The 17,931-nt window shown below is 52.3% G+C and overlaps 5 protein-coding genes across 5 annotated transcripts; 2 read left to right on the plus strand and 3 right to left on the minus strand.

Annotated features, from left to right (window-relative positions):
* Nucleotides 1-712: 712 nt before the first annotated feature.
* Nucleotides 713-7,547, plus strand: Pks2_1 (Polyketide synthase 2; the record flags this gene model as incomplete). The annotated part of the gene is made up of 5 exons (XM_014685219.1): nt 713-1,026; nt 1,115-1,415; nt 1,473-4,931; nt 4,991-5,749; nt 5,826-7,547. The coding sequence occupies 5 exons, from the start codon at nt 713-715 to the stop codon at nt 7,545-7,547; spliced, it is 6,555 nt and encodes a 2,184-aa protein (XP_014540705.1).
* Nucleotides 7,548-8,155: 608 nt separating this feature from the next.
* On the minus strand, nt 8,156-8,581 carry G6M90_00g069700 (uncharacterized protein; the record flags this gene model as incomplete). Its single annotated transcript, XM_014685218.1, has 3 exons — nt 8,156-8,249; nt 8,305-8,368; nt 8,440-8,581. 3 exons carry the CDS (start codon nt 8,579-8,581, stop codon nt 8,156-8,158), a joined length of 300 nt encoding a protein of 99 aa, XP_014540704.1.
* Nucleotides 8,582-10,796: 2,215 nt separating this feature from the next.
* G6M90_00g069710 (uncharacterized protein) lies at nt 10,797-11,509 on the plus strand (the record flags this gene model as incomplete). Its single annotated transcript, XM_014685217.2, has 2 exons — nt 10,797-10,944; nt 11,043-11,509. The coding sequence occupies 2 exons, from the start codon at nt 10,797-10,799 to the stop codon at nt 11,507-11,509; spliced, it is 615 nt and encodes a 204-aa protein (XP_014540703.2).
* A 260-nt stretch (nt 11,510-11,769) lies between these two features.
* PAP6_0 (Purple acid phosphatase 6) lies at nt 11,770-13,350 on the minus strand (the record flags this gene model as incomplete). The annotated part of the gene is made up of 2 exons (XM_014685216.1): nt 11,770-13,133; nt 13,215-13,350. The coding sequence occupies 2 exons, from the start codon at nt 13,348-13,350 to the stop codon at nt 11,770-11,772; spliced, it is 1,500 nt and encodes a 499-aa protein (XP_014540702.1).
* A 3,456-nt stretch (nt 13,351-16,806) lies between these two features.
* On the minus strand, nt 16,807-17,748 carry G6M90_00g069730 (uncharacterized protein; the record flags this gene model as incomplete). Its single annotated transcript, XM_014685215.1, has 1 exon — nt 16,807-17,748. One exon carries the CDS (start codon nt 17,746-17,748, stop codon nt 16,807-16,809), a length of 942 nt encoding a protein of 313 aa, XP_014540701.1.
* Nucleotides 17,749-17,931: the final 183 nt, after the last annotated feature.

Raw genomic sequence — 17,931 nt, forward strand, 5'->3', positions numbered from 1 at the left:
CGTGAGAATAATTGCTTCATCTCGACAAGGCCGGAGATAATTTCACTTGCGGATATCTCTTCTCGTTTTGGTCTAGTAGCTGGGTGCAAGTTGTAAAATGGCCGCTGAACATGTGACTGTCCGTGCTGGCTTGGCCGCGGCGTTGTTGGTTCTATCTGTCAATCACAAATCCGCGCCCATGTTCAAAGCAGTTCAGATGCCAAGGCCTATAGAGTCGCCGAGACAAAACTGTGAGACACCCAAACCGCAACGCTGATACATGTCCATGTTGTCATTAGACCAGTTACTGCCCTGCCATAACATGGGGATTCCATAATGAGGTCCCACAGAAGGACATTCATGTCCCACATGAGGTTATCGGAAACGGTATGAGTTACCACGCCGCTGGTACGTGCGAATAAAGAAGCCCGAGCTTACATGACACAAGACGACAAAGACCACAAGTCAGGGGTTGCATCGTATCATCACTATAATGACAAATGGCCTTGGTAAGCCAATCTTGGCGGCCGGCAGGCTTGTTCGCATTGCTGCTGAAAAAAGACAGATGTTGTAGATGAACCGTTGATGTATATATCCTTAAACCTATCCTCTTTGGTGAAGTTGTCTCCAACCCCGGATACAGAGAGGATTGCAAACCAACTTGGCTTTTGTGCAATACTACTTAGGCATGAACATGCTGATACTCTTAACTATTTATCCTAACTGAACCGAAATGATGACCAACACAACGGACATTCCGCAGAAAGACCCAGAGCTTATTGCATTTGGCGATCTCGCCGCCTCCGAGTGTCTGGATTCTCTCCAGGGACTACTACATTCGAAAAACAATGCCAACCTTTCCGATTTCTTTGTCCGTGTGAGTTTCGGCCTTCGCCAGTTTCTCGGATGCCTTCCATCCACGCAGCAACATCTCTTCCCGAGGTTCTCGACACTTGTAGATCTCCTCGACAAGTGGGAGTGCGCTCCCGGTCGACCCGCATTACAACTCTTCCTGCTGAGCGTGCTGCAGAGCGCTCAGTTTATCCAGTTAGTTACCCATCTCCTGACCTCTGACTACAACCGCCAGGAACATGGCGTTGCTTGCATGAGACCGTATCCTAACCAACACCCGCAGCCATTACGGCGGAAATGCAGCCACGGAATATCCATCGGCGGCGGATACGTGCATAATCAGCAGCTGTGCGGGAAACTTTACTGCTGCGGCCGCCGGCTGTTCCTCATCGGTGACTAGTTTTGTTCCCTTGGCGGTAGAGTCTGCGCTGGCTGCTTTCAGAACCGGCCTGAAGTCATGCCTGGTTGGGGAGACGATTGCGGTTGAAAGGAGCGATGCGTCAATGACATGGTCGGCGTCGGTTTTGCCAACGACAAATGCCACCGTTGAGGAGCTCCTCGCCTCATTCACCAAGTCCGCAACTGTAAGCTACTTGCTACGTTATTGGGAAGAGATGTTGCGACTAATTGGGTCCGAATAGGTATTGGAAGATTATGAAGCAATATGGGTTACTGCCAGAACCCCTACTGAAGTCACGACTCTCGGTGGAAGACCTCTTGTCTTGTCCGACTTTGTGGCAGTCAACAAGGACAAGCTGAGAGTCAAGTGGTTGGACATTGCGTCTCCGTATCACGCGCCACACTTGTTTAGCGAGCGGGATATTGATGAGATTATGGAAGGAGTTGCGGAAAATACCGCGACGTCCGCAGCATCGAGAATCGCTCTATTGCCCGCATATTCTAGCGCTGATGCAAAGACGGATTTCTTGGGCCGCCTTCGCATGGCGGTTGACGGTGCACTAAGACGGCAGTTGGACTTGGATGCCGTGTTTAGATCATGCGGCGAACATCTAAGCCAGATGGGGAGTCGCAGATGTCGTCTCACGGCGATCGCGTATGGAACAACATCGATGCTCTCCACGGCCTTGCTTAACAACTTTGGGATTCATTTGGACATGACAGATGTGTTGCAAGTAACTTCTGATACTAGTCACGTCCCTGGGAGGTTTGAACAATCCAAAATTGCTATTATTGGATATTCTGGGCGGTTTCCGTCAGCGGACTCTACTGAAGCATTCTGGGAGCTCCTCCGCGCGGGTCGCGACGTCCACCGCGAGATCCCAGATGATCGCTTTGACCACAAGACACATTACGATGCGGAGGGAAGGGCTACGAATAAATTCCGAGTTAAGCACGGATGCTTCGTGAATTCACCTGGTCTTTTTGATGCTCGATTCTTTAACATGTCGCCTCGAGAGGCGGAGAACACGGACCCAGCTCAAAGACTAGCCATTCTCACAACATACGAAGCCATGGAGATGGCAGGCTTTGTCCGAAACAGAACCCCCAGTACTCAAGACGACCGTGTCGGAGTGTTTTTCGGATCAACCAGCGATGACTGGCGCGACATCAACGCTTCACAAAACGTCGACACCTACTTCATACCAGGCGGAAATCGAGCGTTTTGTCCCGGGCGCATCAGCTACTTTTTCCGTCTATCCGGACCAAGTCTTAGTGTCGACACTGCATGCTCTTCCAGCTTTGCGGCGCTGCAAATAGCCTGCAGCTACTTGTTGAGCGGGCAATGTGACACCGCCATTGCTGGTGGCAGCAACATCATGACCAACCCCAATATCTTCTGCGGCCTGGACAGAGCCCATTTCCTCTCTACCACCGGAAACTGCAACGTATTTGACGATGCAGCGAATGGATACTGCAGAGCCGATGCCGTTACTAGCGTGATTCTCAAACGATTGGAGGACGCCGAGGCTGACAACGATCCAATATTGGGCGTCATCGTCGCGGCTGGTACGAATCACTGCGGGCATGCCGAGAGCATCACTCGACCGCACGAGGGTGACCAGGCCGCGCTGTTCCAACAGATTCTCCGGCGGGCCAACTACGACCCTCTGGACGTTGGCGTAGTCGAAATGCACGGGACCGGAACGCAGGTTGGAGACGCCACTGAAATGAGCTCCGTGTTATCGACGTTTGCGCCCCGAGCGGAACGGTCAGAAACCCAACGAAACAGACCGTTGTACGTTGGCTCTCTCAAGGCAAATGTCGGACATGCCGAAGCTGCGTCTGGGATCACGTCCTTGATCAAGATCCTCCTCATGCTCAAGCACAATGAGATACCGCCGCACTGTGGCATCAAGACCCAAATCAACCGCAGTTATCCTGCAGATTTGGCAGCAAGAGGAGTGTATATTGCAGCCCAACCTACCGCGTGGCCTCGTTATCCAAGTTCTACGAAACGAGCCGCATTCGTAAACAACTTCAGTGCAGCAGGCGGCAACACTGCAGTCCTGGTGGAAGAGGCGCCACGACGGTCGGGAAATGTCCAGGAAATGGACGGCCGTCAAACCCATCTAGTTGCCGTCACCGCAAAAACAGCACCATCTCTTCTGAACAATGCCCAGTCGCTCGCGTCATGGCTTCAACATCACCCGGACACGGCGCTCTCCGAGCTCTCCTACACCACCACAGCGCGACGCACACATCACGAGCATCGAATAATGGTGTCTGCAGAAAACGTGCCCTCGCTGATAAGGGACCTCGCATCACTGTCAAACCAAGATCCCAAAACGGTCAAGCCCATTCCGCCTCCGGGAAAACGGCCCCGGATCGTATTCACATTCACCGGCCAGGGAAGCCTATATATCGGCATGGGCAGAGATCTCTTCAACGTCTACCGGTCTTTCCGCCAGGACGTCACTCAGCTGGACCAACTTGCCGAAAGCTACAGCTTCCCAAGCTTCATCAGCCTGATCAACGGCTCAACCAGCGCTGAGATTCACACCCTCAGCGCAGTCACCTCTCACCTCGCCCTTCTGTGCACCCAGCTCGCGCTCGTCAAGCTCCTCCACAGATGGCGAATCCAACCAACTGCCGTCATCGGCCACTCCCTCGGCGAATACGCCGCACTATACGCGGCGGGCGTCATCAGCGCCGGCGACGCGATATACCTGGTAGGAAAACGGGCCTCGCTGCTGGACCAGCACTGCAGAAAGGGCACGCACGGGATGCTCGTCGTCAAGGCGTCTCGCCGGGAGACGGAGCGCCTGCTGCGCGTGGTAGGGACCGACTTCGAGGTGGCTTGCGCGAATCATCCTGGCGCGCATGTCGTGGCAGGCCCCAAGGACCAAATGCCTGCTGTGATTATCGCAGCCCACGGGGCGGGATTGGCAACCGTCGAGTTGGACGTGCCGTTTGCTTTTCACTCGAGCCAGGTAGATCCTATCCTGCCGGGATTCGAGGCCGCCGCGCAGGCCGGCGTTGTTTTTCGCGCTCCCAAGGTGCCTTTTATTTCGCCGTTGCTGGGGAGAGTTGTGGCGGACGGCGAAGACGGCGTTCTCAATGTGTCGTATCTTGCGCGGGCTAGTCGGTGTCTTGTCGACTTTAGCACGGCTTTGACCGTGGCACAGGGCCATGGGTTGTCTGGCAATGGTGTGATTTGGTTGGAAGTCGGAGCGCGCCCTCTTTGCGCCTCGATGATTAAACAGACTCTCGGGGCGGGGGAACGGGTGCTGAATACGTTGAGAGAGAACTTGGGAGGTTGTCAAACCATGGCCAAGGCGGTAGAGGCGCTGTATCTTGCGGGTATGGACGTGGACTGGAGTGAATACCATCGCGAGTTTCCGGCAGCGCACGTGGTTCTAGATCTTCCTCGCTACGCGTGGGACCTGAAGAACTACTGGATTGACTACAAGGATGACTTTTGTGTGAATAGGAAGATTTGTTTGGGAAAGACGCAAGACGCTGAGCTCCAGACTCGAGTCGAAACGTTCAAGTATATATCTCCAGTGGCGCAAAAGGTCATAGAGGAGACGCACACGCAGACCAAGTCTTGCATGGTTGTGGAATCAGACATCTTTCATCGGGAGCTATTACCGGTTCTGCGAGGCCATGCCATCAATGGTTCATTTCTTTGCCCTTCGGTAAGTCCATGTGTACCGGATCCGCATAACGCCCACCAGCTCACTATTGTTATCTGCAGTCGCTGTATGCCGAGATTGCCCTGACTCTCGGTGAGTACCTCGTGCAAGAACGCAAGTTGTGCCGAGAGAGTACCGGTTTGGAGATTTTTAACCTCCGCATCGACCAGCCTCTTATTGCAAAGGACGATGAAACAAGCCGCATCTTTCGAGTCACAACGGAAGCAGACTGGAGCTCCAACATGCTCAGCTTGGCCATTTCCAGTGTTTCTCCGTCTGGGGAGCAACCTGTTTCCCATGCTACCGTTCATGTACGCATTGTTCCCAATCAGCGCTGGCTCGCGGATTGGAAGCGCAACTCACATCTCGTCATGTCAAGAGTTCAGGCGCTTGAACGAAGCAACAATAGTCAGAAGCTGCGACGACGCATGGTTTACAAATTGTTTGCCGCCGTGGTCGACTACAGTGACGATTTCAAGGGCATGTCCCAAGTTCTGCTGGACACGGATGCGTTGGAAGCCGTTTCGACGGTGCAATTCCAAATTGAATCCCGGGAGGGCCGGCTTGGTATGGATGCCAGGTGGATTGACAGCTTGGGCCATATTTCGGGCTTCATCATGAATGCTAATGATGCCACGAACAGCCAAGAGCAAGTATTTATCAACCACGGGTGGGAAAAGCTGCGCCATGCCGAGAAGCTCACGGCATCAAAGACGTATCGCGCATATTGCAGAATGCAGCTTGAAGAGAAGACGACTTTTGTTGGCGATGTGTTTGTCCTTGATGGGGATCGGATAGTAGCCGTGTACGAAGGAATCAAGGTATGTCGAGCCTTGCCAACCGCTTTTATTGCACTTTACTCCGCTTGTCTCCGTATTGACCTCTAACACATCACAGTTTGTCGGAATGCAACGTCGGGTTCTCAATCATCTGTTGCCTGCGAAACGCCTAGTCAGAGGACAAGAGCCGGCCGCAACGGGGGCTGTTCGGCACGATTCCGGCCTTTGCTATTCCGGTAGCAATACCAAGAAAAGTGTTTCTCATGAAGTAGCCTCGGCCATCGGCAATCAGCCATCCGTTACTGCGTCTGGGTTTGGGCCTGTGATGGAGATTATTTGTCAAGAAATTGGGATCCCGCCCTGCGATCTGGACCCCGAGTCCCAACTTGCCGACTTGGGTATTGACTCACTATTATCTCTGACCATTACTTCTCGCGTTCGACAAGAACTTGGTCTAAGCATTTCTTCAGCGGAACTTCTTGCGTGTGGGCTGGTAGGCCAAGTACAACACCTGTGCGAGGGCAGTTTCGTCTATTCATCCTCAACAGACGACAACTCCTCCAATGGCAGCGAGGTCACCAGTGCTTATGAGAGCGTCGTTTCAGCCACGAGCGAGGTATGCATGTCAGAAACATCAGACGGCGATTCGATCCGAAGCGTGTTGTGGGAGACGATCGCCCGCGAAACGGCCACACCTGTCGACGAATTGTTGCCATCTACCTCTACTGCTGACGCCGGCATTGATTCTCTTCTTGCCATAATAATTGCAGGGACACTGTGTGAGAAGCTCAGCGTCAAGATTACCGGCGCCACCATCCTGGGCTGCGAGACTCTTCTCGATTTAGAGGTAGCGTTACGCAAGATTCTCTGTAACTTGCCAAGCCCAGGTTCAGCAGGAGCTATAAAGACTGGCTTCCCAAGCGCCCCTACGACGCAGGTACTTGATGCTGTTCCCAAGTCCATTTCAGCCGAAAATCCCCACGGATCAATACTCTCGCGAGACTCGGCGGCAGACTCTGTGCTTCTGAGCGGTTCAGTGAGCACGGCCAAGTCCGTCTTGGTCCTTTTCCCAGATGGATCTGGATCGGCCGCATCATATGCCAACCTAGCCCCGATGTTTTCCAAAGACGTGGCCGTGTACGGAGTTAATTGCCCCTGGCGCAAGAATGGCCTAGAGTTGATTCGGAAGAAGATCACGGTCTCTCAAATTGTAGCCAGGCAACTAGTTGAAGTCCGCCGCCTCCTTGAGACTCATAAGCAGCACGGTTGGCAAAATCACCCCACCGGGACTCCGAATCTGGTGTTTGGGGGCTGGTCCGCAGGAGGTGTACTTGCATATGAAGCCATACGACAGTTAGCTGATGAAGGCGTTCCTGTGAGGAAATTGCTTTTACTAGACTCACCGGATCCGTTCGGTTTACAGATCCCATCTAGGAAAATGTCTTACTTTTTGAAAGATGTACTAAGATTTGGTGGGAGAACGGGGAAAGCGCCAGACTGGCTCCTCCAGCATTTTGATGGCATGGTCGAGGTGTTGGGAACTTATTCGCCGTTGCCGCTTGCAAGCAGCACTGACCTGGACACTTTGCTGGTATACGCAAGGAAAGGAGCGAATAATGATTATGAAGGCCAAGAGAGAGAGCTCCACGCCCCTGGTAATCGTGACATCTGTTGGATTCTGAGAGATCGCACTGACTTCACTGCCAACGGTTGGAAGCGATTGGTGGGGTCTGAAAGGATTGGCATAGAGATCTTGGACCTGGCTGATCACTTCACCATGATGGACGATGTGCATCAACTGAAGCAACTCGGAAATATTGTGAATGGCTTTTTGAGATGAATAGTTCGGTATACAAAGCAGTCCCGTACGTGCTTTCGGCTGGCTTGGGGGCGCAGCCTGAAGTAATGGCCGGTTCTTATTATGTATATTAGCAATGGTGAATTTGAGTTTGGGACAATTCGAGGAACACGAGATCAAGGCGAAAACACGGAGTCAGATAGTATCGAGATTGAAGATGCTTCATAATCAGAATGCAAAGTAAACCGTGTAGTGGCTCGACCAAGTTCAATTCGACTTCATACGAGGAGCTGCGAATTTACATGTGGACCCAAGTTTTATGATGCGAAAGACCAGAGTAGGGTAGGCCAAATACCACAACTCGGTCCGGCTCACGTGGACTCTGAGAAAGCCTGAAATCAGTATAGTTATCTATATATAAAAAAGTACACTGTATTATTGAAAGCAAATCACACCATAGAGATTGTTTTCTAGATCCAAGAACTATTGTGAGAGGAAAACAGACAACGAGTACAAAGTCATCGAGGACAACTTCGACCAGATGTGTTCGTGATGACAGTGTGTGAAGAGATGAAGTTGAACGACGAGGGGGTTACGGTTAATCCGGGATGAATTGCCGTCTTCCACCATCTTGAGTAATCCTGCTAGATTTACCAGCAAAACACTGATCGGATGGTGGTTCCCGGGGGCAAGTTCTGCTGAATGCCAGCGTACTGGTACTTGTTTCCGGAGCATCCATCGTGCCTAGAAACGTATTAGCCATATGTATTATTTGCGTGATGAGAAGGAGAAAACTCACGAGTAAAAGTCGCAAACATGACCTCCCGTGTTCAAAGACTGGACCTCACATTCCGGAACCTTGTCTATATTTGGTTCATTATCAGTATCTCCATCGGTGGTCTAGGCGTACTCGGCCAAGATTAAGTAATCTTACAGCAACTGTCAATAGGCACAAATTGATCATCGCAGTCCTGGAGGTTAGGCTGCTTGCATAGTGTGAGCTGGGTGGTAATTTTGTCAGCCACAGAAGAGGCAGCAAGAGAAACGATGGCAAGAATGGACGCGGAAAACTTCATTTTGAAGAGCTTCAAAGATGATGTGTCAATGATTTCTAAGGGCTGGTAAAGATGGAGAGATGTTGTAGTCTTGAAAACTGTTGCAGTGTAATGAGATGAATCATGAGAGTCGTTTGTATGTAGACGAGACCTTTTTTATACCCGAGCATCCCTTTCATTTTTTCTTTTTGTACGGGGATGAGGAAAAGTCTTGCCCTGGACACTATTCTCCCTCCAAGCGTTCACCGTCTCATTACGAAATGTTGCATTTGCTCTCTGCGCATCTAAACCATGTACAGTCGCCGACAAGTCCGCGACCTGTCATCAAAACTCGGCCGCAAGGATCGCCCGAGTTCCGGCTTGGTGTTTCTTTTGCTCATACCCAACCCGCCACTTTGTGGAGGGCCGCCTATTCAGCCGGCCTCATCGTGCATAACCGATATGCACCCTCAGCATTCAGCGTCTCGCTTCCGCATTCTTAACTGAGACATTGGCATCGTCGATAGAGAGACGCCACCATCTCGCCCCCTTCGCTTAAGAAACGATGCATATGATGAACTGATCAGGGAGACGAATTTGATTACCATGAGACAGCCTATGCGGATTGTTCTGCGCAATGGTCCTTGGGCTGGAGTCTATAAATAGCCTCGTTCAAAACGTCTGGAAGCTAACGTGTCGCAACTGGACAAACCTGAGCGATTCTTGCCTTTTGCAAAAGACGGCAGCGTTGCAAATGTCCACCCTTCAGCTAGGATGGCTGACATGAAAAGTGGAACGGCGTAGCAACTCGTTAAGCGAAGTCCATTTGTTCCTGGGCCAGGATATTAGTGTGGCCAATCTTTTCCGTTTCTGATTCCAGGGACGACTTTGAAACCCCGATTGGCTGACACTGTCAGCACCAATGCGGAAATATAACGCAGGCAATACAACATATCAGATTGGTATTGACCTTGGACCCGGCGCATCTCCATTGCCATGGTAAGTTGGTGCGTCTTGAGAGGGTTGGGGGATGTTTCATGACGTGGACGAGCCGAAGCAAGGCACACCAGTAATGATAATAACCAACCTGAGACCAAAATAGGTCATATAAAATGGATGCCATAATCATGATGCTTAGTACTTTACCCTTCCTCCTCCATCCTTGACCTGAGGAACGGAACTTTGAGTTTAGCATGCCAAACCTGACGGCATCTGTTTCTGCCCTCTGGGATATGATAAGACAAGTCTGAAGTCATATATGCATGGCGTGGGACTTTCCATTAAGTCAACCTCTTGTCGTTAATCATCTTGAATTTGGTCGTTGAAGCAGCTTCTACGAACTACATACCTTGACTACAATGGACCGTTCTCAAACATGAGCAAGAAGGGTCATTTGTCGGCGCAGTAGATACTGTCAAGACCTCGGGCTCAAGCAGCCGGTGTCGGAACTGGGAGCGTAGGTAAATGATAACAGTAATACGAGTATAGGCATGCACAGTCCCGTGGTACAATCACCCTCGCTCAGGCGATGACTTGAGTGAACTTGTTTTACGTAAGACGTGTGTCCAACTATTTTATACCCGCTGCTGATATCCCAACGCGGTCTCAGGGTGACTCCACGTAGTTGAACGACGGGTTGGTACGGTGAAGCTTAGTTGTGCTTCCTCTTGTACAATCGCAGTCAAGCTCCAGATGTCCTTTTATTGGTGCTGCCCTTGCTCAATGCTTCGGCGATGCCACTTTCTACTAGGCATGAATTGGAGATGCCAAACTTTTCATCGATTCTTTAACTGCTTATTGCTTACGGCCCAGAGTTGTGTGATTCTGCGGCAACATTGTGCAGTTCCTTCCATGTAGTCCAACATCCTCCTGACCCTGCACCACAGCCGTCTCTATTCCGGCCCGCTGCCGATGCAGACAGTGGCACAGGAGTAAGTCTTGTTTTCAACGACTATTTTGTCATCGTAACCAGAATCCGTGTACTAAGGACGATCCGACGGGGACAGACAATGAAGGGAACTGTAAATGATGCAGACACCATAACCCTAACCCTAAATGCATCCGCTCTCAAGTGCTGGGTATTGTCCCATTGGGCGAATGTGGTCTCTGGGACACAGCCACTAGAATTTTGTGCCTTATTCAATGTTGGAGTCTGGTTGACCTGACATCCCCATCCACGGTAGCTGCTCTGAGTCATACCGTGACACCCAAGAGAACCGAGTGTCCGTCACAGCCGCCTGGCCGTGGTGAACACTTGATGAGAACCATTTCCAACAGCAACATCCGACCGAGAAAGTCGATGGAATATTCAGTGCAACTCATTCAACCAGATGAGCCTGGAGTCGACTTGTTCCTGACCCACTACAAGCCATTCCGCCTTGCGGCTTTACAAAATGACCCGTCCTGTAAGCAACCGCACCATGCTCACCTCCCGAGCACGTCTAGGTTTCATGGATAATTTCCAAACGAACAGCCATCTGACTGGTGATGTGTGCGCAAACAGTCTTTGCATCAACCTACACCCGCGAAGTGTCCATGGCGGATGATTTTTGGCGTGGCCGGTTATTAAACCCGAATGCCAAAACGTTTGTAGCTATACAAAAGCACGATGGCGACATTTTGTCTTCTGTCACGATTGTCCGCGACGTTTGTGTACCACAAGGAGTCAAAACTCAACTTGGTCTCGAGGCAGACCACGAGGCTACGCAGCAGGTGTCGCATTGGGAGGTCAACGCAGTGTACACTGCTCCGGGAGCTCGACGAAGGGGCCTGGGAAGAAGAGTCATGGAGGCGGCGGCCAAAGAGGCACAAGAAGTTGCTGATTCCGAAGGCAAACCGTGTCTCATCACAGTGCTCGTCAAGAAGAATAATTCCGCTGCTAGAATCCTGTACGAGAGGGCTGGGTTTCAAGTCCTCAGTGATGACGACGGAGATGATGCGCTGCGGCTGTTTCTCTGGACGGCTCGCTGACGTAGGCAATGTTTTGTGGAGCAATATATAGATTCTAAAAATGAGGTGATGAATTATTTACAGTAGCCATCACACATCGGTTGTGTTAGTATCAAGGCAACATAATTGGCACGGGATCAAAACCCCCATCACCTCGCTGCTACAAGTTCAGAAAGGACACCTAACCACACTACAAATAGACGAGAATCGTATGTTCTGTTCCTATATACCAGTATGTACGGACTATTTACCATTTCCCACCAGACATTTACAAGCCAGTGTCACTGCTCTACAAACTGCCGGTCATGCACCTTATACAGGGTAGACGTATCCAGCAACTCCCCCGTCGCCGATCTATAAAAGTCAATCTTCATGTTCTGCGCATCCAAAAAGCTTATCGTAGCATAGCTAAAGTCGTCAGCGTACGCAAAAGCAGTATACGCCGGCCTCATCCCGACGGCACTCAGTCCCTCGATATTCCCCGCACCCCCCGCGACAATATACACCGGCGCCTTGGGATTATCCAAGCCCGCAGGATCAGCCGTCCCGTTGACCACGGGCCAGAAGCGCTGCGAGTTGTGCACATGCCCAAAGACGCCAAGGTCCACGCCGTACCTGTAAAAAATCCCCTCGAAAGCGTCCCGGCAGGGCTCGCACGCCTCCCCCCCCGTCGTGTACCAGGGCCTGTGGCCGGCCACGACGACCCACGGCGTGACGGCGCGGTCGACCGAGGCGAGGTCGGCCTCGAGGAACTGCAGCTGCTGGTCGGGGCGGCCGAAGGGTCCGGCGTTGAGGCCGGCGGAGCCGTCGGGCCCGTCGGGCGCGCCGGCAAAGTCGGTCTCGGTGTCGATCATGACGACGTGCGCCATGCCGTACTCGAAGGAGAACCAGAATGGGGGCTTGGCCAGGTGTTTGGCCTTGTTGGCATTCACCTTGGCCGCGGGGTCGTGCGACGTGGACGCGAACGAGGTGGGCATGCTGCCGCCGAACCTGGTCATGAAGTCGGTGAAGTTCTTCTGGCCGCTGGGGCAGAGGCCCGTGGTGTGAGGGATCTCCTCGCAGGCGGCCTCGTGGTTGCCCGGGCTGGCCATGTAGGGCTTGCGCGAGGAGATGGGGGCGAGCTGGTCGTAGAACTGCTCCAGGATGGCCTGGAAGGCGTTCTTGCTGTCAAAGGCGTTGTGGCCGCGGAGGATCCAGTCGTCGGCGTAGCCAAGGTCGCCGGGGTGGATGACAAGTTCGTACTCGTCGATGGTGTCGGCGAGGCGCTTGATGGTGGTGTGGTTGAGCGAGGGCGGGATGTTGGGGATCTCGTCTCTCTTTGTCTGGTCCATCTGGATGGTGTAGCCGTCCTCGCCGTAGACACCGAGGTCGATGATGGCATTGATTGAGAAGGGCGTCTTGTCGCCGGCCAGGCGCGGACTGAGGAAGGATGCCGTGGTCGAGTTGGTCGAGACGATTTGGTAGCAGTATTTGGTGGCTGGGCTTAAACCCGAGATGGTGACTGTGTTGAACCAAGTGCGGGAGGATGGATATGTGGCAGCAGACGTGGTAGAACAGACTTGCTCTGTTAAGGAGCAGTTAGATGCGCTGTACTTGACACATGCCTTGTCCAGCTGCTTGTATGTATTCCAACTCACGGTGATGCCTAGTTCAATGACAATGGCGGATTAGCCTCCAGATGTCTGTCTTTTACCGATCCCCCCTGCATAAAGAGTGTTTAACTCACTGTTGGGCTCGTTGACCGCAATTCGCTGTTGAACTGGGGTTGTCAAATCAGATGGAATCGGAGGCAGATTCGCCCTGGCGGCAATGCCGACGGCGAGAATCACAACGCCCTGGGCGCAAGCAAACAAAGAGACCATCCTGTGGTTGTAGCAGCTTACAGATGTCTGCCGGCGGAATGGACTCAACAGTAAGCTTCACCGAGTCCTCGAGAAACAATCTGGTCAACTGGTGTCTCTCCGGGCTGTTTGTGTCTGGCATCTACATATATATACATTGCGCTAGACCCTCCCGACTTGGCTGTCGAGACTTCCCCGACATGCTCGCCCTGCCCGCCGGAAGACAGAGTTGTCAGCTATTGACCCAATTGTGATACCTAGCGTCAATATTCTCTCGTGGCGTGTTCATGAACCCTGATTGGCGAGATCTGCATGTTCGGCTGTCATAGACCGTCTGGCAAGTTGCAAGGCCCCCCGCCTCGGTTCGCACCCAGCAATGGCTACTGCCCGCTTTTCTCGGTCACCAGTTCAAGTTAGGTCCGGGAGAATCATCTCATGTATGAAAAGGGCAGGAGAGATTCTGGAAGAGTCGGCATGAGGACGAGCTTGCACACGAGCGCGCACGATGCTCCCCGGCTCCCGTTCCTTGACAGAGTGGAACCGGGCAGATGCTAGTTCCCGATGGAGTTGGAAGAGAAGCAGCTAATCAACTGATGGCTTGGGACGCTATGCCGCTGGGGTAAGGTACGGATATAAGTTGTGTCGTACTGCGTGGTAGTATTGACAGGGAACCACGCGCTTGTTGCATGGACCAACCGCAGCGGCGATATTAAACATGGCCTCGCCGTTTGGACAAATCCTGCCCTTGGCGAGCCATTCAATCGCCGCTGCCTACACAAGCCGTGGAACCTAAACTTCAAGCGTGGTCAGATTAGATCCACAGGACCCCGTCGTCGACGACAAGGTATGGGTATTTACAGGAACCGGGAGTATCTCATGTCCGTGCTCGGTAAGCGGATCAAGGATCGATTCGACAAATAGTAGATCTGTCTGTGTAATTTGCTGGGGTGTTGCGCTGAAAAGCTTGCAGACTTGTGGCATGTGATTGCACTCACAATACGAAGTCCAAAATTGCTCTCCAAAAAATATGTGGCTGTACAATGAGTAAAAGCTGAAGACCTCATTGTCTAATACAGAATCCTGGCAACGTATCGACCAATTCCGTGGTCACATTTATAGCAAAGGCACGGTTCAAAGATTCTCCCAGAGACATGGACCGTCTTCATGCACCACGTCTCCGAGCATTCTCACTGCCCGTTTAAGCGGATACAAGAGCAGTGCCATGGTAGCAGTAAAGATGGAGCTGCGACCCTCGCAATGCCGCAGGCCCGGCATTTCATCTGCTGTTCGTTGGGCACTTGTTGGTCTTCAAGTCGGACGGTTTTGGCTTCGCAAAAGGGTCGCCGTGTGTAGTTCATCCAACTTCATCCGTCATTTCTGTCACCGCCGGCGACACGGTTACGTGGCATGCTACACCGTCTTTGATTAGAGGCTAGCCATCGCACACATCTTCCAAATTCGGAAGGTCTGTGAGTGTGATTGATGGGGACGTCTAACCCGGCGCATGCCGCTCTATGCCATCTTTCGACAAAGGTCGGGGCGAATCGTGCGGCTAGAGTTGCGACACACGGTCGAATAGCCACATGCAGTGCCTGGCAAGGAAAATAAACTCAAGCGTGCTACTTGCATTAATTAAGAACACCGTGATCTGGCGTATGGAGAATATGCGCAAGATTCTTGCGCCGAGAAGGGTGTGCACTATGCGTATAAGTGCGACGAAATTCATGAACCACTTTTCCAGAAACTGGTTCGAACATATATTAGGAGCAGCACTGGCTCTCTCCCAGACTGCATACAGAAACAAGTTAGTTTCGGGAGCGCACGTGGTGATGCTAGCAACTGTCCCGCGGGAAGCATCTGTATTTACTACATTTGTATTGTAGTCTTGTGCCGAACATGGCGGTATCGAACCTCTTTTTATTTGGGCTACATCTACAATGTATACTATCCCTAATATGAAGAAAAATTCGGGACAGAGCATTCCACCTCAAGTGAAAACTCCCAGTAATTCCCATCAAGCTGGTTTGCCAGCACTCGATGCCCTTGTTGCCGAAACCTCTGCCACCGCCATGTCTTCTTCAAATAGCCTTTGCCTCCCTCATTCAATAGTCACGCGGCTTTCCTGATCATCAAAAGATGGAAGAGCAAGCCGCTCAACGGCAGAGGATATCCCCTTGCACCATTTTAATCTTCCGATCGACGTGCGCATTCTCGGTATTGGGCTGGTCAGCCATCAAGGCACCGCCGCCGGCCTGTACAAAAAAGGAAATAACATCTGCAGCCACAAAGCCCTTCGCAGCCAGCGGGCTGATACTCCGAGCGCCTGCCGCCTCGGATGGAAAAGGCGCAGATGAGGCGGGCTACAACCAGGCATGTAAATGCATTTCTCCCTGAGAAATATGGTAGAAGAAATATTCTCCTCCCAGGAACTAATTTAGTAATCTTACCCAAGGGTGCCAGCAAGAATAAAGAGTCGACAGCGTCATATGTCAAGTGTTGTAGGTCGTCGGCATCGACGGTTCGCAGACTGAAAGCCATTACATGTCCACAGCGTGCTCACCACAACAACCCAGCAACAGGGCTGCGAGAAATGAGAACAAACTCCATAAATTGGAAGAGAATTTTGTAATTTTGAACGGCTACGCACCTTTTTTGCAACGATGGCCTGTGCAAGGTACGCAGCGGTCGCCAAACCACATGTGATTGCGAACGCGGCATTGTCGTCCCATTACGGGGAAAAGCCGCAATGGGCATTACTTGCATCTAAGGGATATGACCATTCGTATCAGGTACAGCGGTTGTACAGGTTGCGGTCGCGGTGGAAATTGCCGTTGCTCCCATTAGAAGAGTCGGCGTTGGAACGAGTGCCATCGTCTTTGCGGCCTTGATGGGTTGACAGGAAGGTAATGAAGGAGAATGATGGAAGAAATAGCCACCGTGGATCGAACTTGCCTGATGACTTTATAAACGATTTGTTGTACTCTCTCGGCTCGACAGCAGAGGCGCCTCGTCGCCTTTTTGTACCCATGACTGACCAGCAGCTGTCACTGCCTCCTTGAGGAACGAGGCGAGGCTACCGTCACATTCTCCCCTTGTTAAGAGGGTGTTGTCATGGCGTCGCTAGCCATGGAAGCAGATGCTTGTCTGGGTGGGAATGCAACGACTGAGTCGCCACTACTGCTGTCTGACATGAGAGACGCCGTCCTGGGTCTTGTCCGCTTGTGTACCTACTATCACAACTCGAGATGATGGGACAGACGGGTTTCTGTGACCGTCCGATGTTCTTGCGCTTGAGTCATCTGAATTTTACGCAATTAGTCCGCGTCTATCTCGAGTTGGGCTATCAACCCAAAGCAGTACCAAGGAATCAGAGCAGCGTGGTATCTTATCGTACATTCTATATAATCCAACATCAGAGCGTCTTCGTGTGCGACTAAATTTGGATGAGTCCCCGAAGCCAATTACCCCCGTATCACGTTAAACCGCCATGTCGTCTTCCTCCTGTCCCAAATACAACTTACAACCCTCATAACAGCCCAAATATAAGCCAGCGCCAAACACACCCGCAACAAATGTCAAGGTCAATCCTCTAAATAGACCTCTTACTCCCTCAACTCGTAAAACGTCTCTTGCGACAGCCATTGGACCCGGTCTGGTCGCGCGCGCCTCGCAAGTCGGGGCAGCCGGTTCGTCGCCGGCCGCCAATCTCATTCTCGTCTTGACAACGTCCACCGGAACAAATATACACGACGCGCAACCGGCGGCAACAGCGGCGCTCACAGCGCTGACTTTCATTTGATACGGAATACTGCGCGCCAGCTCCTCGTCATCCCGGGCCATCTTCTGCTTCAGCCATTCGTACAGGCTAAATGTCAAGCTCGTCCCGGGCAACGAACTCGCCACCAACATGGTGTACCCCGTCCACAGACGCGTCGGGTGCCTCGTGAATTGGCGCAGCGTCTTCAAAACATGCGACCGCTGACCGGGCAGCAGACGCTCCGTCGTAGAGACTTGGGCGTTTTGCTTGAGCACCTCTGCGGGATTGATAATGGCGCACGCCGTGAGATCAGCGGCGGCACCGCTCATGGCGTGCGCAATCGGGAGAGGAATCGATCCCAGGTGGCCTCTGTCAAACAGCGCCTTGGAGGCCTCGTAGACGGAGAAGAAGGCTGCCGAGGCCGGTATCCCAGCTAGCAGAGTAGGCCCGAAGCCTTGGTAGAGCCCGAGGAAAAGGTTGCGGTGGAACAGGCCGTTGCGCTGCCGGTACTGTGTCTTGTAGGCGGGCGACTGGACTCTCGTGATGATGGTGTCCATGGGATGAACCATGACGTCAACGGCGACTGTGGCAACGGCAGCGGCCTGCTGTTGATTAGCGTTTTTCTGAATGGTATAGACGCGGTGTACTTGCCGCGAGGACATGGCCGCCGTCGATGAATGACATGGTTGCGAATACTGGTACTCCACGGATGGTGGTTGGGTGAATGGTAGTCAGCCGAGGACATTCACTGCATCGTAAGGACGCGTCGTGTGCTCCGTGGTTTCACAACATGGCATATGCAATAGGTGGTGGGAGTCAAGGTCCAGACGTTAGTCAATAAGAAC

Source organism: Metarhizium brunneum, chromosome 4 (genome assembly GCF_013426205.1).
Source record: "Metarhizium brunneum chromosome 4, complete sequence".
Lineage (NCBI taxonomy): Eukaryota > Fungi > Ascomycota > Sordariomycetes > Hypocreales > Clavicipitaceae > Metarhizium > Metarhizium brunneum.